This window comes from Mandrillus leucophaeus, unplaced genomic scaffold, assembly GCF_000951045.1.
Source record: "Mandrillus leucophaeus isolate KB7577 unplaced genomic scaffold, Mleu.le_1.0 Scaffold12, whole genome shotgun sequence".
In the NCBI taxonomy this organism is placed as follows: domain Eukaryota; kingdom Metazoa; phylum Chordata; class Mammalia; order Primates; family Cercopithecidae; genus Mandrillus; species Mandrillus leucophaeus.
In genome coordinates, this window is record NW_012100320.1 from 528,574 (window position 1) to 553,175 (window position 24,602).

A 24,602-nucleotide genomic window follows, 5' to 3' on the forward strand; every position below is an offset into this window, starting at 1 on the left:
AGGGCTCTGAAATAGGAAGGAAGTGTTGAGTTTCCAGAGTGGCCTTTCTTTGAGAGGCAGGACTTTGAATTCAGCCTTGCTCCCTGGAGCAGGGTTGATTTCCTGCTTTCTAGTAATTGCACCTCAAGGATTTATTTCATCCCGTCTAGCCTCTGTGACTTTGTGCTTTCGTACTTTTTGCTGTTGCCCTTATGTCTCTATTCTTCCGACACCTGGGCCTTGATGCTAAGTTGAGCCCAGTTTACTACAAAAGGGACAGTAAACACTCTTGTTGGTTTCTCTAAGTGCCCAGGGAGTTGACTTCCCCAGGGCTCCTCTGAATTGTGGCAGACGCAAAATCCAGTTGCAGAGCCACTGCCCACATGTGGGTGGCACGTCTGGCTGGTATGTCTTAGAAGTATTTGCAGCTAGCCGTGGTAGCTGGCTGGGAGGCATACCTGTCTGTGCTGGGGTTATGAGAACCAACTGCACCCTCTCTCCTTCTTCAAATCTCTGCCAAATGATTCACATTTGTGAGGGGTGCCACTGTTGCCACTTCAGAAATGGCTTTACTTCTGATAGAGCCCTCTATTCCTGAATCTGGGTTCTCTGAGGCCAGCCCTGCTGCTGTTGTGGACTGAATGCACTCCAGGAAGAAAAGCCTCAGTGACATAGTAGGGTCCTGGGCTGGTGTCCTTCGGTCCTGTGTGGATAGCGAAGGTGTCTTGCTGAGAGTGAGGGCATCTGCTGTGGGGGAGTTTGCTTCCTTTGGGTCCTCAGTTCAGCTGCTAGCAGGGGTGAAAACTTCCTTCTCTGGGAGCATGTGCAGCTCACATGCAGGGACATGCCACCAGATGAGTGAGACCTCTCGCCCCTCTTCTGCAGAGAGACTGAAGATACTAGGTGTCGAGTGTCACTACCAGGAAATGAAAGGATTGAGATGAAGAGGGGAGAGTGGAGCAAATGACTAGAACTAGCAGAACTAGCAGTCCTAAAGGGGGCCTAAAATCCTTGGAAACATTTTTTTAACCTGTGCTGGAGCAGTCCTAGAAAAATATGTTGCCAGGCCAGTATGCCCTGGGCATCTTTATCTGCAATGATAGCCACAGTGCTGTGGCCTCTGAGAGCCTCGTTAAGCAGAGAAGGACGTGTGGACACAGAAAGGAAGTGTGGACAGAACACAGAGAAAGTAATACGCTCATCTCCCAAGACACCGTAGGAGCCCGTTACTGTACAGCAGCCCTGCCTCACAGAATGCTGTGCCTCTCTCCTTTTCCCTGGCTTTGGGCTTTCCAGCTTGAGAACGAGAAGTCCTTCTTAGAGAAAGAGGGGCCATGGCAACACAAAGGCTGATGCACAGAATGCGTGCTTGCAAAGTAAGAAGCCAAAGCACTTACATGCACGGGTATCCAAGTATTTCCCTCACCTTCTGAACATGGGGCCATATGACTTCAGTTTACCACCGGTGAATCGTGTAGATCCTTTGATTCTAGGTTTGTAATGGCAGTGAGCCAGATGGTGTGAGTTGCAGCTAAGGAAATTCTTTTAGGCCTCATCATAGACAATCATCTTCAAAGGAATGTATTGAGACCTCCAGTACCACAGGGTAGAGTGTGTGTAGAGAAAATGCCCAGAAAATGGGATTCAGTGTTGATAAGGACCCAGCTGGCTTAATGTGCAGTGTCATTCCAAGGCCTGGGGCTGGTGTCCCCTGGGAGTGGATGGCACATCCAAAAAGCGCTCTTGAGTCATGTTTTAGCTTCTTTGGATGATCCCACCATTCTAGCCATGCTGTTTTCATTTCCTTGCCTTCTGCAGGCAGTGGCTGATCACATCCCTCAACTGGTCCAGGGAGTGAGGGGGAGCCAAGCTCAAACCGAAGACCTGAGTGCCCAGCTGGCTCTCATCATCTCCAGCCAGAACTTCCTCCAGGTAACAGGGCCGTGGTCACCTTGGGCTCACTCAGAGCCCTCTTCTGGGCAGGGGCTGCCCTTTAAGGAGAGGAGTTAATGAATTCTACAGCCTCAGCTAAGTCTTTGCAATAGGCAGGGCTTGAAGGCCTCTTCTTTACCTTTTCAGTTTCAGGAGAGGTGGGTTCAGCTTGGCAAAGCAAAATGCTGATATGCAGGGAAATTGCCCTGGGGAGATGGCATATGATCCATTTTCCTCAGGATTATCATATGTATTTCTCTTCAAAGAGAAGAAAACATGTAAAAAGTTGCAGGTTGTGATGAACAGCCTAGGAATAGGTATTGCTTTAGGTTTTTGTTTGCAGAGATCCTAATGTCATTATTCATGGACCGGGGAAAGAAGTGTGAAGTGCATCTTCTCCAGAGATGTGATCGTTCTCTGTGGCAATTGTACAGTTAGTATTGTCAGTCTCTTTGGGGTGAAGAAGGGTAGATTCATTTTAAGGAAAATAAAATAAACAAAAATACTAAGTTGCGGAAAAATTCCCCTTTATGTGCTTCTTATATTCAAATGTCTCTACTTTGTCAGCACTTTTTCTCAACTTAAAAGCAGTTGATATGATGAGGTGGGTCAGTTCTGCATCCCTTTCTAGTTGAACTGATAGTTGTAGGACCCCGCGATACATCTGTTTGGTTCATTTTTCAAGTTGTATAACTCTAACATGCAGAAATAAAACGTGAAAGGTTTAATGTATCTCCTCATACTTTACATACATATGCAACACAGGTATGTATGTGTGTGTGTGTATGTGTGTATATATTCTTTTAAATTGGTATTCATTGTATATAGGCCCTTTGTGTTTTTCATGTAACATAGGAGTGTTTATGATTTTGAATAATCTGTTATATGACTACTCAACTTTTCTCTCATCATTGGACATACAGGTTTTCAGTTTTTTGCCATCATGAATAAGGTGATAAAAATCTTTATGTGCTCAAGTCTTTGTTCTCTTCTTGAACTCCTGGAGAGAGGATTGCAAATAGCTTATTTTTATCTTTGGGACATTGCAAATTATGACGTGGACAAGGCATTTCTCTCTTCATTTGAGAGGGGAGAGAGCCTGGAGCCAGTTGTGGGTGCTGTCTCCACCCTGGCAAGATTGTAGGGCATTAAGACAGAGCCGTGTAGACGTGTTCCTGGTTCTACTCTGTCCCTGCCCTTGTTTTCCCTTTTTATTTTGTTCTTTTAACTTTGCTATTATAGATAGATCTTTACAAGAAAAAGGGAAGGTTGAAAATAAGTAGAAATTGAATTGACAGATCAAAACGTTTGTACATTTTAAACTTCATGTTATAAAACTCCTGTTCCAGGAGGTCGAACAAATCTAAATTTACAACTTAGCAGTAATATGGAGCATGCTTTTAAATACATCTTTTATGAAATTGGGGATTAAGGTTTTAAGAAAACATGTATGTTTTTGCCAGTTTGCTCTGTAAAACTATTTTTGTTTGGTTTTGCATTTTTCTGATATTCAAAATGTTAAACACTTTTCATAAGTTTGTTATTTTTTATTATGCAAAATTATCTTTTTATGCTTTTTGTATACTCGTGGTAGCTTTTATAAGTATTAATTATTTAAATATTAAAAATATTAACTTTTGTCCTTAATATTTATGCTCTGGCACTTGTTGCAACTTTTCTAAGTATAGTTTTATAGCATGTATATTAAAAGTCTTAAAAGTATGTATACTCTTTGATCCAGAAATTATACTTTTAAAAATTTATACAAAAAATATTATAAATGTGTACAGATTTAGCTACAAAGCTGTTTATCATACCATTGTTTATTAAATTGGAAAGAATGGAAACACGCCCAACAACAGAGAATTGAGAAATGGCAATAGATGCATATATTGGAATATTGTATAGCTATTTAAAAGGTAGGATATGTGAGACAAGGAGATTGTGAAATAGAGTATGATCTTATTTTTGAAAATATATGTACATGCACATAGGTATCCATTCACTGGCGAAATTATTTTGCTTTGGGAGATGTGAGGTCATGTTAGCTGTTTTATTTATGTCTTCATTTTCCTAAGCAGTCTTTTGGGAGTATGTGTGACTCAGAATGAAGAGCTATTCTGAGAAATACAGTGAAACCTATTTGATAAGGAACTCTCTTTGAAATCTGTTTTAAATGAGAATTTCAAGCCACTATTCTAATTTTGCCTTTTCTACCCTCCATGACACCTCCTTTTTTCTTTTTTTAAACATTCCTAGAATGTACTGCCCTAGAGTATCTGGCTTGAGGTGGCAGTTTGGGAGTAGGGGACGAGTTGTTTAATATTCCTCTTTTTTTAGGACAAAATCAGTTCTGACTGCTGTGGAGACATCGCTGCTTGGGTCTCTCCTCTCTACCTCTTGCTGCCCAGGAGCCGTCTTACTTTCTTTTCATCTCTCTATAGCCTGGAAGCAAGATGGTGTCCTCTGCCAAAGCCGCAGTGCCCACCGTGAGTGACCAGGCCGCAGCCATGCAGCTGAGCCAGTGTGCCAAGAACCTGGCCACCAGCTTGGCGGAGCTGCGTACCGCCTCGCAGAAGGCAAGTGGAGCATGTCACAGGGGTTAGCTTGTCAGGAAGGGAGCTGGGGTGGCATGGGTACCACCCAGGGCCTGAACACTGCTGAACCTATTTCTTGGCAGAGTTGTCCGTGCCACTTGCATGACTGTTAAAGATGCCCCTGTGGGTTGGCTTTTATTGCATTAAGCCACTATCTCCCAGACTTACTATTCACTTTTTGGTTTCAGATGCCTTTCGTTGAACTATCTTGAGTTGCATACTTCCTCCTCCTCCTCCCATATTCTGGGACAAGCAGTGGTCCATTTTTCACAGTCTTAGGGGAGAATGGTAGCCATCAGTGTCTCAGTGCCAGCTAAATTGTGGTCCAGAATAAGTGATCATATATTCCAGGTGTCATCTTGTGAACTTAATAACAAATTATATAGGCAGAAAATCTATTTTGAAGGGTCATCTTTGTTATCTTTTTTGCCCTGGAATGTTTTCACATCTTACATGGAAGCATTCACCTTAACAAGGTCCTAAGGAGAACAGAGTTGAGGACTGAAAGAATTTCTGTCTCTGGAGCATATTAATTACCAAAGGGCCTCATTTACTACTCATGTTTGATGTGGTATTAGCATCAAGTTCTAGCATGAGTTCACTTTTCTTCATTGTAGCAATCCCTTTAGAGAAACAAGCAGCCTCATAAATTGGTGAGAGAAGAAGGTAGAAGCTGACTTGAATTCTTAATATGAGGAGTACGCTACACTGCCAAATAAAAATATCCAGAGCTTTAGACTATATCCAATAAAAAAGTTATTTTGACCTATGTTTCTCAAAGAGAGCTCCTGGTCCTGTCTACACTGGAATCACCTGGGGATGCTTATTAGACTGCACATCCCTGGGCCTCACCTCTGAGAAACCAGATTAGATTTTCTGGTCATAGAGCCTGAACATCCGCATTTTCACAAGCTTCTTTGCTGAGTCTGAGACACACACCAACATTGAACCACACTGCTCCAGAGCAGTGATCCCTAAAGTGGGACTCAAGCAAGACTGTCCATTGGGTACAGGAAGACACTGTGAAAACTTGTACATATATATATGTGTGTGTGTGTGTGTGTGTGTGTATATATATGTTTTTTTTTTTTTTTTTTTTTTTTTTGGGAGACAGGGTCTTGCCCTGTTGCCCAGACTGGAGTGCAGTGGTGCAATCATGTCTCACTGTAACCTCGATCTGCTGAACTTAAGCAGTCTCCCACCTCAGCCACTTGAGTAGCTGGACCACTGTCATGTGCCACCACATTTGATTAATTTTTTTTGTTTGTGTTTTCTTTATTTTTAGAGATGAGATTTCATCATCTTTCCCAGGCTGGTCTCGAACTCCTGAGCTCAAGTGATCCTCCCACCTAAGCCTCCCAAAGTGTTAGAATTACAGGCATGAGCCACTGCACCCAGCAATATTTTTAAATATGTAGCATAAGGATTAAGAGTGCAGGCTCTAATCCCAGCACTTTGGGAGGCCGAGGTGGGTGGATTGCTTGAGTCCAGGAGTTCAAGACCAGCCTGATCAACATGGTGAAACCCCATCTCTACTAAAAATACAAAAATTAGCCGGGTGTGGTGGTGCATGCCCGTAGTTCCAGCTACTTGGGAGGCTGAGGCATGAGAATCACTTGAACCCAGGAGACAAAGGTTGCAGTGTGCCAAGACCATGCCACTGCACTCCAGCCTGGGCAACAGAGTGAGACTCTGTCTCCCGAAAAAAAAAAAAAAAAAAAAAAAGAGTGCAGGCTCTGGAATCAGACTGTCATTGACTAATTTTGTGACTTAGACAAGTTAGTTAACCTCTCTGTGCCTCAGTTTCCTTCTTGAGTAATACTGACACAGAAATCAATTGGTATTTATTTCTGCTGTTATTACTATTATCTAAAAATGGAAAGAAATGAAAATATACCAGTATTTAGTGTACTAATCAATAATTACATGTTTATATAATTATATGTGCATGCGTATATTGAGGGATGGAATCAAAGCATTTGGAGATCAGTATTATAGATGACCAAGAGATAAAGTAGTTTTCATAAATCACTAAGGAAAAAATAGTTTGTAATCTTCGGTACAGAAAAGTAATGATTTATAATCTAGAAATTTGTAAAGAGAAGCAATAAAGTTGACATAGACTTGCCCCCAGAGTCCTGGGTGGGTTCATTTCTTCATTCACTGCATCTTTTCCATGCCTCTGTGTACACACATGGCTGTGCTAGGTGCCCTACCTCTAGAAGTCAGCCACAGTGAAAATAAATGATCCACTGAGTCTAAGAGGCCTGTGCATTTCAGATAAGGGTCACTTCTGGAACACTTACTATATCTAGTTATCAGACATACATAATTGATGGTTTAAGGAAGTTAAGAGTAAGGTTCTAACTGAGGATGATTTTGTTCTTAAAAATACTTGCTTCCCTTGTTCCTCCTACTGGATTTGGAGAATCACTGGGTATATCCAGAAAGGCATTTTATAAGTTGCAAAAGTGTTGGGGACACTTTTCCGAAGCATACTGGGTACACATATTCCCAACTCTGTTGACAGGCCCATGAAGCCTGTGGTCCGATGGAAATCGATTCAGCTCTGAATACTGTGCAGACGCTTAAGAATGAACTGCAGGATGCCAAGATGGCGGCCGTGGAGAGCCAGCTGAAGCCACTTCCAGGCGAAACGGTGAGCTGTTAGAGCCAGCTGGGGTGCAGGTGTACCTTTTGTTATTATGTTAAATTATTTGTTGTTAGGGTGTTTGCTAAATGTCACAGCATGTTGAGAAGTTTCTAACCCTGTGGCCTTTTTCTGTAAAGAATGCCCAGGGCAGCTGGAGGAACTAGGTTTGGAGTTAGGAGTGCTGGCTTCTACACTCAGCTGTATCATCAACTAGCTCTGCACACGTTTCATATCTCCTCTGTGTCTCAAGTATTTTATCTACAAAATGGGTAGCAATGAGGCTATCATGATACACATAGAAAAGATTATCAACAATCATTTTAAAAAAAACATTTACTTAATGCAAAGCGCTAGGATGGACAACGACAAAGTGCGTCCATACAGGAAAGCCATACTGCAAATGGAATAATGGCCCTAGAGACCTACTGTGGTGGTATTACCACACCTCCTCATGCTTATGTCAGAGTTTTGTTGGCTAAAACTTTAGCAGTCCTCCTCATTTGTATGTACTTTCTCACATGACTGAACGTTGCTAGTAAAATACCACCATGTATTAAGCATCTGTGAAGCACTGTACACACACAGTCTAGTTTATCGTGATAGTAACTTTCATGAACAAGTTTTATTAACCCCGTTTACAGGTGAGAAACGCAGAGGCACAGTTTGTCACTGTTTTGTCCAATGTTATCTGCCAGTTAGGAGCAGAAGCACAGTTTGAATTTGATTCAAAGCAGAACCAGATTTGCAGGACTCTAAAACCTGTGCTTTTGAGAGCTTCTGGCTGCTTGAATGAACTGAAGACTTTTAGAATGTAAAGGGGACTTCAGGAGCATCTAATGCACAATAGAACAATGCCTGGTACATAGAAAGCACTCAGAAAATGTGTGTTAAATCAAGTTCCCCTAATTGTACAAAAGAAGAAACTCAGGTTCAGAGAGGTTAAGTCATTTAACTTAGGTCACCCAGTTAATGACAGAGTTGGGATTGCCTCCCGGGCCCACAGCTTTGCAAAGTAGTCCGGAAGTCTCTTTGCAAAGTCCTATACGCCAGGGAGTGCAAGAGAGACTGGCATGACGTGTAATTCCACCTTTACATAGAGCATAGACCAGTCAGTTAGAATGCAGGAAAACATCATGAATGTTTAAAGAAATTGCTCTAATAAAGTCTGTATTGTGTCATAACATATTGTTTGCTATAATAGACCAGGCTCTATTTTTATTGGAAAGCACTGCCTCTCCTGGAAAACATGTTGCAAAGTTTAAAATGCATTTGTTCTCTGCTGCCTTTTTGTACTCTCGCAGTATACCTAGAAATTCTCTTCCAAAACCTCATCTAGTAATCAAATAATTGTCCATACCCTAGGCCTTTACTGACTTCGTTCCCTGAATTTTTTATTCAGTTTACAAAGCAAAGTAACATGCTGTTCATGGGAAGCAAGCACTGTGCCCATTTTCATAATCTCATTTACCACTCCAACCCTCTATTTCTATTGCATTTCCTTTCAGTTGGAACTCCTCAAAGTATAATGATCAAATTGAACAATGTTAATGGTCTCACATGCCAGGAAGGTGGTGCAGCTGGATGTCTGCCCACTTCCTGCCCAGCCATAATTAATTCTCGCTAAGGATTTGTTGCAGACTTTCTAAATTAGCTTCTAAAGGCATAATACTAATAGCTACCATTTGTTGAGAGCTTACATTAATTCTCTGAAAACCTGAGCCTAGATATTATGATCTCCTCAGGAAACTGAGGCTTGGAGAGGCTCAGTAATTTACTCAATCTCATGCTAGTAATTGGGAGGGGAGGGAGCAGGGGGCAGGGATTTGCACCCAGATTTGTTCTAAAGCTCGGGCTTCTTCTCCTGTACCACCCTGCTGCAGCTTAGTGCCATTGGTGGGAAAGAGCTAGGGCTCAAAGTTTGATCTGCATGACTTTTCTAAATTATGCTAAGACCTCAGCAGACATTCTTTTCCTCCTTGAATATTCTTATAGCTGGAAAAATGTGCTCAGGACCTGGGAAGCACATCCAAGGCAGTGGGCTCTTCCATGGCGCAGCTGCTGACCTGTGCTGCTCAAGGCAACGAACACTACACAGGTGAGACCCACGCTCTTCCTGCCTCTGTGGTCAGCTGCAGACCACTGGGCGTAGCGGGGGAGGAGAAGGAGAATGTTCATTCCTTGGACAATACACGTGCCATTTTTCCCCGAGCAGTTCACCATATATTTTTCAAGCACCATGTGCTCATTACTGGGCTTGATACTAAGCACACAAAGACATATAAAATATGATTCCCTCAAACTATTTATGGATTGCCCCCATTAGACTATAAAGAAGTAGTAATTATAGACTTCCAGGTCTATCTGTGAGTCCTGGAATCCCACTAAAGTAAAGGCATACAAAAGGCTAAAGAGGGTAAGAGATGACGACAAATAAGATGTCAATGGAATGTGTGAAAATGGAAGGAGACAGATGCATGGTAACAGGTAGAGGCGAGTGAACAGAAACCTGAAGGGTAGGGAAACCAGCAAGGAGGCAAGCTGATTTGTGCTGCAGAACCCTGGGGGGTGAGGCGGTATTGAGTATTGGTGATGCCGGGTGCCCTGAAGGTAAGAGACTCCTTCAACAGGAGTCTGTATAAGGAACAGATTGTGTAATCATCAACTCTAAGAAAAGCAGAAAAGTTATACAATAAGGAAATGTTATTGTGGTAGGAAGTCTATACATACCTCAAATTTTAAAACCAAGAGGTTTCAGTATGGGCACATTTCTTAAAAATATATACGGAAGGAAAGCTTAAGGAATTGAGTGGCTCTAGGAGGAGGGACAAAGAGGGGAGGAGTGGATTTTGGATCATTGCTTTTGTTACACAGTAACACTGCCTGACTTTTTGAAATATGCATTATTAAAGTATAATATATGCACAGAAAACAGCATAAATCCTAAATGGATACCTTCATAAGGTCTCACAAATTGAAGACACCCAAGAAGCCACTAGCAGGATGGAGGAATCAAACATCTTCAGCCTCCCAGATGCTCCTTTGTGCCCCCTCCCAATCACTGTATCCCTGCTCTCCTTCCCCAGAGGTAAACACGGCGCTTAACAGCACAGATTAATTTTGCCTGTTTTGGAGCTGTAAGTAAATGGAATAATACAATATGTGCCCTTCATGTCTAGCTGCTTTTTCATAGCGCTGTGTTTGTGAGACTCATCTGTGGTACACAGAGTGGTTATTTCCATTATCTCTATGGTATTACATTACATAAATATAGCTGTTCTTTATACTGTTGTTGGGCATTTGGGTTGTTTCCAAAAGACACTGCCAGAAACAACTCCAGTCCACATTGTTTAGGGAAGATAGTAAGCATTTCCTAGCTGTGTACCTAGGAGTGGATTTCCTAGGTCAGAGGCTCCCCATGTGTTCAGTACATTTCTTTCAGCAGCATACGGAAGCTCCAGTAGTTCTGTATCCTTGTCACCACTTTGTGTCATCAGTCTTTTAATTTTAGCCCTTTTGGTTTGTGTGTGATAGTATCACATTATGATTTTAATTTGCATTTCCCTGATGAGCAGTGCCATCAGGGACCTTTTCATAGGTTTATTGGTCATTTTGTGAAGTGTGTTTGTGTGTTTTGCCCGTTGTTTGAAAATTGGGTTATTGTCTTTTCCTCATTTATAGGAGTTCTTTGGTACTTATATGTATTGCTTGTATATTGTGATTTGCATTTTTATTCTGTTAAAGTGCCTTTTAATGAGCAAAAGTTTTTTTAATTCCAATTTACACTTTTTTTCTTTATGGTTAGTACTTTTTGTGTCCTATTTTAAAACTTTTGCCTAAGGTCTTGCAGATGTTCTCCTCTGTCGTATCCTAGAGCTTCACTGTTTGATTTTCATGTTTAGAACTTTGAACTATCTGGAATGAGTTTTGTTTATGTGCAGTAGGGTTCATTTAATTGTTTTTCCACATGGATATCCATTTAACCCAGCATCACTGATTGAAAAGGCTACTTTTTCCCAATGATCTTTAGTGCCACTCTGTTGTAACATAAGTGAACATATATGTTTGGATCAGTCTGTGGTATTTGTTCTTTTCCATTGATTTAATTACCTGTTCTTATATTAGTACTACGCTTCCCTAATTGCTATACTGCAGTTTTATACTAAGTCTTAATGTTTGGTAATGCACATCCTCCAACTTTCTTGGTTTTCCTCAGGTTAGTATTGACTATTCTTGGCCTTTTCCATTTCCACATAAATTCTAGAATCAGCTTGTCAATTTTTACAAAATGATAATAAAAAATACTGTTTTCTTAAACCAGTGTTTTTAAACCACTATTCGGATAACATTGAATCAGTTTTGGGAGAATTGATGTCTTTATATCATTGAGTCTTCTAATCTGTGAATATCCATTTATTTAGGTCTTCTTTTCTCTCAGTGCCGTTTTATGGTTTTCTGCATAGAAGTCTCTGTTTTGGTTAATGTGTGCATGACATATCTTTTTTCATTCTTTTACTTTCAGTTTTTCTTCATGCTTATATTTAATGGGTTGGATATCCACTGAGTTTGTCATTGTTCTTTGGGGAGGGCAGAGAGTATTTGGTGGTGTAACAATCTTTTTCTTTCAATTGGAGTATTTTGTCTATTTATAGATAGTGTAATTACTGATATGTTGGAGTTCGAGTCTATCATCTTAAAATTTGTTTTTTCTGTGCCTACCTGTGGTAAGTTCCTTTTTTTCCCCTTTGCTTGCCTCCTTTCAGATTCATATACATTTTCTAAATTCTATTTCCTTCCTCTTGATTAGCTTGTTAGTTGTACATTCATTTACTATTCTTTTATGATTTCTTTAAATCTAAGTTACTCTGTTTACCTCTTCCTGCATAGTGCAAGAATCTTGGGACATGTTAACTTCATTTACCTTTCTTTCAATTATTGTTGTCTTTTTTTTTTTTTTTTTTGAGATAGAGTCTCATGCCGTCACCAGGCTGGAGTACAGTGGTGCGATCTCAGCTCACTGCAACCTCCACCTCCCAGGTTCAAGCAATTCTCCTGCCTCAGCCTCCTGCCTCAGCCTCCCGAATGGCTAGGACTACAGGTGTGTGCCACCACACCCAGCTGATTTTTGTATTTTTAGTAGTGGTGGGGTTTCACCATGTTGGCCAGGATGGTCTTGATCTCTTGACCTCATGATCCGCCCGCCTTGGCCTCCCAAAGTGCTGGAATTACAGGCGTGAGCCACCGTGCCCAGCCGTATGTTTTAATTCTAGGTATATTTTCATCTCTGCAATACAGTCTCAGTATTGTTCCAGATAATCCTTATTCATTTGAATTTCCTCCCATAGTTGCCCTTTCCATCACCCTTCATTTCTTCTGCATCTCCAGGGGCTTTCATTAGGGATCATTTCTCTTATACCTGAAGAACTCCCTTCATTATTTTCTTTAGTCTTAATCTACTGGTGACAAATTCTCTCCATTTTGGTTTGTCTAAAGATGCTTTTGTTTAGCTTTTATTTTGAGTGGATAATATCACTTATTATAAAATTTTAGATTGGCAGTTGTTTTCTTCCAGCACTTTGGAGATGTTATTCTATTGTCGCTGGCTTCCTTTATTTCTGTTGTGAAGTTAGCTATAAAGGTAATGTGATTTTATTTTTCCCCTTTCCTTGCTTTTTGAGTTTTCTTAGTTTTTGGTTTTCCAGCAGTGTGCCTGGGGGAGTTTTCCTGCATATTTATCCTTCTTTGGATTGTAAGTACTCCTTGAAAATGGGATTTGTTGTCCTCTGCCAGTTTTTGAAAAATCAACCTTTGTTTCTTGAAATATTGCTTCTGTCCCATTTCCTTTTTCTTATGTTAGATCATTTCACTGTGTTTTCTACATCTTCTGTACCCTTTTTTTTTCATCATTTTTCTTTTCATGCTTTATTCTCAATATTTGCTTTTGATTTATCTTCCAGTTCACTTTTCCTCTCTTTAGCGGTGTCTATTCTGCTTTCAACCCCTTCAACTGAGATTTTAATTGTAAGTATCATATTTTTCAGTTTTAGAATATCCATTTGATTATTTACTTATAGTTTGTGTCTCTGCTGAAATTCTGTATGTTGTCATCTAATTTCTTCAACATATTTATCACAGTTATTTAAAGTTGAAATCTGGTATCCTGATATCTGGATAGCCTTTGCCTATTTTTATTGTCAGGGTTTTTTTTCCCCTACTCTTGGTATTTCAGCCATTGGTCTTGTCTCCTGGTGTTTTCATGTTCTTTTTTTGTTTGTTTGTTTGTTTGTTTGCTTGTTTTCCTTCAAGACTGAACGTTGCTATTTTAAATTGTAGAGATAGTTTGAGGCTCTGAATTACGTTTTTTTCCCTACATAGGATTACTGTTTTCTCCTGACAACTGGTTAAGATAAGGACAGATCACAATAAAAATGCAGGAACTGAGCTGATTGGAAATTGTGTGGTCTGTTTCCAGTTTACCTTTGAGGGTGTAGCCCTTGTGTGTCCTATTGGAAAGGGTTGCTATTTACCAGAGCCATTCTGTTTCTTGAGCTCAGAACTATGCTTTTTCTCTTCCTAGCCCATGAGACTTCAGGAAACTTTACTCAGCTTCTCAGCTTCTTGGCAACAGGTTACAAATTAGGAAATGCCTTTAGAGAAAAAGCAGCCCTAAACATTGGACTCAGTCCTTCTTTTCAAGATCTTGGCCCTCCTTACCTTGGGGCCTTGGTATTTCTCCAGTGCCTTCAAATAAATGTTTTATGTATGTTTTCCAGAGTTTCTATGTGGGAAGGCTGTTTACAGTAAGTTATTCTGCCATCACTACAAGCAAAATCCTCTTTGATTTGTAAAAACTGTATACATTTATTACTTTGAAAATAAAAATTTTAAAGAGCACAATAGGAACACAAAGTTAGTACAGCATGTATAGTACCTGCAATAATAAGAACATAAAATTTTATCCCAGTGGGAGGATAGGAGAAATTTTCAGAGCAGAATTGACACCTAGCGAGGGCTTTGTGGATTGTTTAGGACTCCTTTAGCATTCTAGGAGAAGGAAAAGTAGGATAAAATTCTTAGAAAATCACAGGGTAATATGAGAGATTTAAATTTCAGAAATTTCCACACTTTCCCTAAATCTTGCCAGCTGTTGTGTAGATGATGAAATGCATATTTAGAGAAAAGACTACTTTACAGGTTGCGTCATCTCATACTGATAACACCCAGAAAGATATGCTGTCTAGTTGGTGTCTGAAAAACAGCCTAGAAGTAGCCCCATTTAATTTTGGCAGGCATTGGAAGGCAGTTGCATAAGTGAGCACTGCATGTATGATGCCTTAAAGATGAGAGAAAGAAGGCTGATGGAAGGAACTGAAGATGGTGAAAGTAATAGGCAAAGAGGAAGTGAGAAGTAAGAGGATAAGGCTGGAAAGTTAGGCCAGGGTCAGATTCTAAAGGGCCTCATAAACTAAAATAAATGGGTTAGACTTTAACTGAAGAATATGTGAACATGTTTTTCAGCTGTGGACACAGTTCAGATTGCTTTTTGTATAGGTTGCCCTTCCTCCCATGTGTAGAATAGATTGGATGGAAACAAAGTGGTAGGCAAGCAGGCTGTTGCATTAATCCAGATAAGAGATGATAGTGTCCTACAGTGGAGATGAAGTGATGGATTGAAGAAGCAAAGACCCGATCATTATTGGTGACTGGTTAGAAGTTGGTGGAGATGGTAACATGAACGGTTCCAAGTGTTTGGCCTTATAGCTCAGTGAAGAATTGTATGAATCACTGATGGGAACACAGGACCATTGGTAGGAGTAGGGAAGGTGAAGTTCAGGAATGCTGGCTTCAGCACTAAATATATTCCATTTGAAGTGCTTGGAGAATATGCAGGGAGAGCATCATTAGGCAGCTAAATCTTTGGCTCTGGAACTCAGTAGAGAAGGCTGGGCTGGATGATACAGATTTGAAAATTGTTGGTAAAATGATAATGATTGGAAGTAGATAATTTTGCCAACAGGGAGTGGTAAAGTAAGCGACATCCTATCAGTTGTAATCCTGAAGAACATTACTGGTTCAGGAGGAAACTGGCAATGGAAATCTTTGAAAGAAAGAAGAACATGGAGCTGTGGAGGGGGCAGAGAAACCAGGAGAGAGGGATGTCTCTAGAGCCACAGACATAGTTGCTGCCCAGAAAGTCTTGTCAAATGGAAGACTTAAGCATCCATTAGCTTTAGGAATAAGGAGGTCACTATTCTCCTTGTTGAAGGCAGTTTCAGGAAAGTTGGAGAATGGATGGGAAGCAAGGAAAGAGAGAGCATATGTGGAAAACTTCTCCTTGGGTCTCAGTTTCCTTGTCCACAGTTGAGGTGTGTGGGATTTTCAGAAGTTGCACGTGAGCTGCCACTGGGCTGCATTCTAATGCAAGTGTGTTTCTGTTTGACCAGTGCAGAAACAGTGCAGTGTTCAAAATATATTTCTGTATAGCTGATTACAATTACACAGAACCCTTTGTAAATACTTTGGAACAGATAAAAGATTTGTGTCATACCTGGTCTTTATCTTTTGAGGTTGCTGTGTGGCCCAATACTGTCTGGATACACAGTCCACCTGAATTCTGGTAAAGAATAGCAACCATTATGAAGAATGCTGCTATATTTGATATCACTTGATATGCCTTCATAAGACTCTGTTACTGAGTATCATTTAAGATCCAGATGGCAAGAATACCGTGAAAGTAATCTGTGTTTTCAAAGGACTGTGGTTATTGAAACAGAAATCTGCTTTAGTATTTCACTCTGGTGGTTCTGGTATTGTGATGCACACTTTGACTACAGGAACAGTTCCATTCGGAGGGTATTGTTTGCTTGGAGATCTGACCCTGTAGTGATGAGCACTGAGAATGTTGCTATGTGTTCAGCCATGCACAGCCATGGGTGTTCATTGGGCTTTCTGACCTCTGATAGCCTGGTTTCATCCTTTTGATGGTATGGCTTCCTCTTTACAGAAACGTGATCTCCCTCAAGAAGATCCTTGATGTGCTTTGAGATTTCACAGTGAGTCCTTAGCAGAAAACACATGGGATGGACCAGCTTAGGTTTTTGGAATTTAGCTCTTCTGATTTCTGTGTTTTTTTAATTGTATGAGTCTAGGAAAGGTTTTTTCACTAAATGGATTTTGCATAAACATGTCTTTTCTAATTGCATATGATAAATGATTTACTCCTCCAAACTTATATATGACTCAAATAGAAGAGGATTCAAGAGTCCATATGACAAATGGGAAGACAGGAGGAGAGGTCTAGAAATCACAGCCTAGAATCTGCAATGGTCAGAGCTAGGAACTCAGCCTCTCCTAAAACCCTTGAGAAACTGAGGCCCAGAGGGAAAAGGCAGCAGTCTAGACCACACAACTAATCAGCAGCAGAGCCGGAGCCAGATGAGGTCTTAACTACATCTGGCGCTTTCCTGAGCAACAGCATCCTTCAACCCTGTGCCAAAAGCTTAAGCGTAAAATGGAATGACCATTCTCCTCAGATTGTTTCTCTCCTTCACCTTAGCTTTGTTTACCTTTGTGCTTTCTCTTCTGGACTTCTCCTCTGCCATAAAAAGCACTTAGTTTAAAATTCTTTCATTCCGCCAGCTGTATTCAGAAGTGCCATGGGATAAATGATAGATTGGCAGCTTTGTAATTTACCTTGATTAGATCGTAGTTTTATATCCCAGCTGTGTGATTTACTAAATATTTACATATTAGCAAGTCTGCAGCACTGCAAACCCGTCTGGTTTTATGGATCTGAGGCCTTTCACACTCTACTGTATCACAGAGCCTCGCCCTCAGTGAGGAAAAGACCACCTCCTGTGTAGGTGCTGACTCAGCTGAAGCAGTGGCTAGTAAAGACCACGCTCGCTGGTGCCAAGAGACCTTCCAGCTCAGTCCTGTAGAAAATAGTCATTTCAAAAGTTCAGTGCGAGAGAGACATCGATTTGCATATTTTTCATGTAGATCGTACGTGTTCTAACAAAAAGGGCTCTTAGTTCTCTACCCCAAAAAGCACTATAAAGAATATTTGACCTCGAAGTGAGGAAAGCTCAGATGTAGCTCTCGTGCCACCTCTGGAAGCGTTTGTGGGCAAGATACGTCTCAGCACCAGGCTTCATCTGTGAAATTTTATGAGATGAGCTCTAGGGTAAACTGTTCAGTGATTCTCAGACTCATATGTGTCCTGGCGTCTCCAATCTTCATCCTCTTCTCGGGTGTGTCAAGGATTGCGTGCCAGGTAGTAAGACTCACGTTTATTCTGCATGAGTTAGTGCTACAGCTTTAAAGGACTAGTTTATATTCATAGTTTATCACCAAATCCCATCATCTGTTTAGATGCATATTTAAAGATAAGCAGGCACTTCACAAAAGAGGATATCTAAATGGCCATTAAGTGCATGCAAAGGTGCTCAACATCATTACTCATTAAGTACATAAAAGTTAAAACCTCATTGAGATGCAGCTACACATGCATCAGAACGATTAAATTAAAATCTGATGATACCTGGTGTTGGCTAGAATGTAGAGCAACTGCAATTCTTACAGACTGCCAGTGGAATGTATAATGGTAAAATCATTTTGGAAAACTGTTTTTGTGGTATCTTCTAAAGCTAAATATATACTTACTCTATGATCCAGCATTTCAACTCCTAGAGAAGTGATTCCAAAGAGAAGTGATCTCATATGGCCACTTGACTATATAAGAACTTTCTTGTTAGATTAATTCATAATAGCCCCAAATGAGAAACAACCCAAATGTCCATCAACAAGAGAATGGATAAACAAATATTAGCATATTTGTATCGTGGAATACTATATAGCAAGAAAAAAGAATGAACTGCCACACATCACAACTTAGCTGAATCTCACAGCATTATGGTCAGAGAAAGAAAGCAGACACAAAAATATACATGTATGTGGTTCTGTTAACATGAAGTTTAAGAACAGGTAAAAATAGTCTAAGGTAATAGACATTAGAATAGTGATTACTTCTGGTGTGAAGGGAGTATTGACTGGCACAACTGATGGTGGATATGTGGCTGTATCCATACGTACGAGTTCACTGAGCTGCACATGTGGACTTGTTCACTGTAGTGTATGTAAGTTACGTCCCAGAAAGACAATTGAGAAGAAAGGTGCCTTTCAATGGCCTCCCGCAAACGTGTGCATGAACATACCCAGGTATGTCCATCTGTGTACTCACTCCCAGGCACTTGGTGTTCTAGGTCTGGGGACAGTGGGGCAGTGGGAGCAAGGCAAGTCGGGGGAGGAAGTCTTTAGTATTGCATTTGTTATTAACGTGTCTCTTGGTTTGGCCCAGAGCCAGGGGGATATGTTTCCGAAGCCAGCTGCTTCTTTGAGAAACACAGCAGTTCAAATTTTATGAAAACTAATCTGCAGCTCCCCTTCTGTGCGAGGCCCTGGTGCAGAAGCTTATTCCTAAGTAAAATGTGACATTTAGATGGAATCTAATTGTAAGTCTGATGGACTTTTATCCCCAGGGGTGGCTGCTAGAGAGACGGCCCAAGCTCTGAAAACGCTGGCCCAGGCCGCCCGTGGAGTGGCTGCATCGACGACCGACCCTGCGGCTGCCCATGCCATGTTAGATTCTGCTCGAGACGTGATGGAGGGCTCCGCCATGCTCATTCAAGAGGCCAAGCAGGCCCTGATTGCACCTGGAGACGCAGAGAGTCAACAAAGACTGGCTCAGGTGAGGCTTGTGGTTGTCATGGTCATCATTAACGTGGACATGTGGGTGGGCTGTCTCCTGGGCACTTTTCCCTGATATGAACACTGACACAGCAGTTTTTTGCAGAAACTTCCAAAGGTCATAACCGTGCTGGCCATACATGATTCTCACTTTTGTAAGTCTTGCCTAGTATTCTCTACATTAATGTGTGATCTGCTTAATTCACGGTCAGGAGAGGGTATGGGGGCCTTTGAATTCTGTCCTTGGGAGTTTCGGAGCCAGGACATAACATGCTTGTTTTGGGCCTATGCGTGCTGACCTGTATTGCTGTTCCTCGTCAGGGAGTGAGGTAGATCCACTAGGGCTGGCCACCCGGAAGTTTTCAACCCTGGCTCTCTATTACTTCTTTGAATGATTCTTCGACTGCCTGATGGAACCAGTTGGCTAAGGAGCATCCAGGCAGAGTCCTAGACGTGGGGCTGGGAAGGAGATGGCTTAGATTACAGGAAATGACCCTCCTCACCTCCAAAGACCTTCCTTTTAATTGAGGATACCGAAGAATGCATACAGGTGGCCACTAAACATTGCTAGACAGCATGAGGGCAACTCCAGGTTGTGCTCAGAGCACCCCACTTGCCCCTGGGTAGAGTGAGGTTTGGGAGGATGGCCCCATGGGTCACTGAGAGGAAATTAACCACAGCCCTTCCAATTGTGATCCAAAAAACTCAAGGTCTCCTTCCACCTCGGTGACCTCAGCAGGGCTCCCAAGAAGGGAGATATTTTCATTTCTCTTGGTATAAGAAATCTTTGCTTTAGAACCTGACCTCATGCTGGAGAGTTCTGTGTTTGAATCACAAAACTGTGGCTTAGCCTGGCTTTGGGGAGCAGGTGGGATGTGCTGTGTCACTGTGTCGGACCCTTTGCTGAGACAGAATGTTCATCCCAGTAAGAGGGTGGAAAACATCTTCTCTGGGACGAGGGGCCTGGATGAGGTGGTGTAAGACAGGGGATGGTGGCAGGCGGATACTGGTGGGTCATTTTCGTGTGTGTTTCAGCTCTGCGTGTCATCACTGCCCATTCCCAACCAGTGCGCAGACATGTTTGTACTTAAAGGTGCTTCTCTCCCTCCACGAATTCAGGTGGCTAAAGCTGTCTCTCACTCCTTGAATAACTGCGTAAATTGCCTCCCTGGGCAGAAGGATGTGGACGTGGCCTTGAAGAGCATCGGGGAGTCCAGCAAGAAGCTGCTTGTGGATTCGGTGAGAGGTTCTTAGACTGGGAAAGGACACTGGGGGACTCGGCTTGCATTAGGTGTGAGCGAAGTCTTCTCTCCATGAGATCTCTGAGCAGCTAACCCTTCCTCTAGGAGTCCTGTTTTTCCCACCAGTCTTTGTTTTCCATGTTTTGCTGTCTGACCAACAAAGTTCCCAGGTGAAGCTTTTAAAGCTTACTTTTTCTTTGAGCCCATGTTGCCGTTTCCTCTCGGATCATCCCAGAGAGATAGGCAAAGGGGTGTGTGATCGCCTGGCTTCTTATCAGGACATCTCAGATAGTGACAATCAGGTGTTGGAAGGGTACATGTGTCCAAGACTCAGTGAGACAGCAAGTAGTCTGAGGAGTTTCATCTTGGGGCCTGTTCCCGTCCCTGCTTTGTGAGTCTGCTGAAGGACGGTTTGTGCTCATGCATCTTTGTTTCTTCTCTGCACAGGTATAGAGGCAATGCATGTGGGTGATGGATAGAGTCTAGCTTAACTCCCTAGAACTTTTCACAAATAGGTTATCATTCTGCTAGATGACATTTAAAAGTTATTAGCAAAGGCCACTAATATAATTGTTGGCTATTAGTTTGGAAGAACATGATTTGAAGTTTGATAGCATCTGCCTTTTAGTTTACAAAGCTAAAACGTAGCTTTCATCTTAAGAGAGACAAAATAGGGTAGAGTTTTAGAGAATGGACCCCGGAGTTAGAGTACCTTGGTATGGATCCTGTCTCTGCCACATAAGAAACCTTGAGTCCCTGTAGATAGCTTACATTTTTAGATCCACAGTGTCTAGCACTGAGTAGGTGTTTGATAAATTTAAATGAATGAATGTATATGTTGAGGGTCAAACCTATTAATAAAATGGGCTCAGATGACTCAGAGCCTTTTAGTCGTGATGACTCAAATGCATCCCTGAAGAGTCTGTCTCCCCTCCACAATACCTTCCTTTTATCCCTCCCCGACAAAGCAAAATGTCTCATGGGGTGTGCCGTCTGTTCCCCATAGCTACCTCCAAGCACGAAGCCTTTCCAGGAAGCCCAGAGTGAACTGAACCAGGCAGCAGCTGATCTGAACCAGTCTGCTGGGGAAGTTGTCCATGCCACCCGGGGCCAGAGTGGAGAGTTGGCTGCAGCCTCTGGAAAGTTCAGCGATGATTTTGATGAATTCCTCGATGCTGGCATTGAGATGGCTGGCCAAGCTCAGGTGGGTGTGGAGGTGGTTGTCTGGAGTTGACCTTAGCTTCTCCTCTCAGATGGACAATCCATCCTTGAGACTGATTGAACAAATAGGAAAAGGAACCTGGAAGCAGGCAGGCCATAGTTGCATTCTTTTTGCTGCTTAGGAAGCTTATGCCCTCTTGGGAATGGCATTCCCAAAGATACTGTCAGCTTATGCATGAGGTGCTGTTAGTAATGAAGGATATCTTCTCGCATGATCCTCCAGCAGAATTCATAGTCTTACTATTTGGAGGGAGGGTAGAAAGAAGGAGAATGTTTAACAAAGATTAGAACAGCTCTTCAAATGTGGGATAATAAAGTAAAAATATTTATGTATTTGAGGTTTAATGGACCATTCAAATGGTCTGTGTCTAATACTGAGTGTCAAGTAATTAAAAACTGTCTCCTTCAGATGAACAGATAAACTCCTTGTTTAGAACAAGGGAGCTTGACTGATCTGGTGTCAGCTTGCAGAGCTGTTTTTTTTCCTGCGCTGCTTTGACCTCCCTAAAAGAGATAACCAGGGTATATCTTCTTCTAGTATCTACAAAGAATTGTTTCTCAGATGGCAACCAGGTGAGAAATGTGTCCTTTCCCGAGTCAGGAACTTTAGGGATGCAGTCGGCTCTGAATATCGAGACAGTGCTGGTCGTTTGTGCCAGGCCGAGATGTACAGCTCCTTGACAACTCCAGCATTGTTGAGCAAGACGCTGGAATCGCTGCCTGGTCTGTGCATTGGCTCACAGCTCACTCGCTCTCCTCCCACCCCGCTCCCCGCTTAATGCCTCTGGTTGTGAGAAAGCACAGCTCTTGGCTGACCCACTTGGGGATGGATTTCTTTCCCCATGGCATGCATCTTGATCTGAGCATCTGTTTGGAGAAGGGTAGACACTGGTCAGTGTCTCAACGAGTTAGGCATCCACAGGCTAATTGGGTTTAATGTGATCTATACAGATAACCTGCCTGCATGTCAGGATGCTGCTTCTAGCTCTCTGAATGCCTCCTTCAAGAAATGGACAGGTCCTAATCGCTCTGGCTCCTTTTTACCTTCCAGACAAAAGAAGACCAGATCCAAGTGATAGGAAACCTCAAGAATATCTCGATGGCATCCAGCAAGCTGCTGTTAGCTGCCAAGTCTCTCTCTGTAGATCCAGGAGCTCCCAACGCAAAAAATCTCCTGGCTGCAGCTGCAAGGTAGGAGTGGGACAAAATGTGCTTTTGTATGTGGTTAAACAGGGTCATTGCAGTCTGGAGATGTGCCTGACATCCTCCCAGTTTTGCTGAGCAAAGAATTGGTGCTGTCCTTAGGTCATGGGAGGTGGAGCTGAGAGTGATGGACACTCTGGTATTTTATAAAACTGGTTCATTTTCATGTTCTTTCCCCGCTAAAAATACCTTCCGTCTTCTCATACAGCCTTTTCAGGAGAGACTTGCTTAGACGTAAGGTCCTTTTTGACTTGTAAACGCAATGGATCAGATAGTTGTTTTAAAGCAGTGTTACATCTTTCAGATTATAAAATAACATATGCTTCTTGAAAAATCAGAAAATACCAAAAAGTGTAAAGATAAAAAGCGGTGCTCATCAAGTCATTTAACAGACATTTGTTGAGCATTTAACCGTGTGCCTGGCATCAGTGTTAGACTGAATGTAATACGTCGTATCTCTCACATGGGGAAGGCTCCACTTTAAGATGAGTAGGGAGTCAGTGGGAATAAATTGTTTTTGGAAATATATTAAAACATGAGTGTGAATTTTGGGATGATTCTGGTGTCCTTCTTTCCTATTGGTTTCACACAGGGAAGTGGGTAAAACAGTACAGTTTCTGCTCCAGGGCCACAAGTTAGTTCAGTAACTAGTGGTTGACTGTGGTATGTGGAGCACTGCAGTGACAGCCCAAGGGGTTCTCATATCAGCTGCTCCTCTTTCATTTTCCTGAACCCAGAGAGGAGGGTGGTCATGATTCTGTGGTGGTGCAGGCATGTTTTCTTAGCATTATTTAACATCACATTATATATAAGAAAGCTGACAGTGGAGAGAGATTAAAAGCAGGACTATTAGGGGATAGAGAGTAATTGGAAGCCTTTTCAAAATGTGCAGATTCGTGATTTTTGAAAGGCATAGCTTTGATTCTGCTTTCTTTTTTTAAACTTGGTTTTTTAAATTTGCTTAGTTGTGTGTGTGTGTGTCTTTATATCTCCCCTGGGAGCTCAATGGCTGTTTTTTAAATTGTTGACATCATGAGACCTGAATTATATTCCAAGCTTTTTACTACTTGACTGACTCAGTCGCATTGGTCAGGTTGCTCAGCCTGTCTAAACTTTCCCGTCTGCAAAGTGGGGGTGTGAACTGCATCATCCCAAAGCTATCTTTAGCTCTCAGCACATGAGATCTCATGGTACTCGTGGTCCAAACCTGCCCTTCCTCCCTTCTCGGCTTGTAGTTGGGGGTGTGTGTGTGTGTGTGTGTGTGTGTGTGTGTGTGTGTAAAGGGTTAGACACTGTCAGAGCAGTTTGCTTGCAAACCCTTGAGTTTCTTCATTTATTCCTGGAAGGTACATTTTAACTGCAAACAATAGCTAGAGCCACTAGAGGACTGGAAAATTATCTTCCCATCTCCCCATCTCATGCTTTGTTAGTGACTATTCTAGTAAATAAGTGACCTCCCTCGATGGCAGGAGAGTTGGGAGGTGGGGTTGGGGGTGGTGTCTGTTCTGTTGAGCAGCTGTTTCTGATAGAAAACCCCCTCTTAATCATTCCTTTTTTTTCCTACAAAGAGCCTTTGGATAAAGCAACTGACATTTCCAGGTATCTGAACTCAGATGTTTCTCATTATCTTCAATTTTTTGCATCATTTCAAAATTACAGTTTCCAACTTGGAATGTCTTCACTCTCCTAAATTGTGGGAAGGAGGGGGAATGTATAAATTGCCCTTTTGAAAGCCAGCTATAGAAGGAAACAGACCCGGAAAGAATATTGCTGGTGTATGGCTCTGTGTATAGCTGCAGGCCCCCTGGTGGTGGCTTGAAAGAAAGGACACGGGGAAAAGGAAAAAAAAAAAGCTTTCTTTGCCTTTCTGTCCTGGCTTTTAGCAGTTGACAGAGAATTCCCAGCCTGATGGTTTCATAGCCAAGTAAGCACTTAAAAATCATCATGTGAAAATGATTGTCTTAGGATGGAACTGGTGCAAGAAAACGCTGGCACATTCTCCTTGGTTTCTTGGCGCATTTTGGCAAGCTT

At 41.9% G+C, this 24,602-nt stretch overlaps 1 protein-coding gene across 1 annotated transcript in view; it reads left to right on the forward strand.

The window, feature by feature from the left end:
- The window catches only part of TLN2 (talin 2), a 294,008-nt gene that overhangs the window by 167,058 nt on the left and 102,348 nt on the right, over positions 1-24,602 (forward strand). The window contains exons 24-31 of the mRNA XM_011967667.1: positions 1,798-1,911; positions 4,356-4,490; positions 7,039-7,167; positions 9,154-9,256; positions 18,699-18,907; positions 20,026-20,145; positions 21,154-21,351; positions 22,420-22,559. Of these exons, the coding sequence (XP_011823057.1) occupies positions 1,798-1,911; positions 4,356-4,490; positions 7,039-7,167; positions 9,154-9,256; positions 18,699-18,907; positions 20,026-20,145; positions 21,154-21,351; positions 22,420-22,559 (1,148 nt within the window). The remainder of the gene's footprint in view (positions 1-1,797; positions 1,912-4,355; positions 4,491-7,038; positions 7,168-9,153; positions 9,257-18,698; positions 18,908-20,025; positions 20,146-21,153; positions 21,352-22,419; positions 22,560-24,602) is intronic.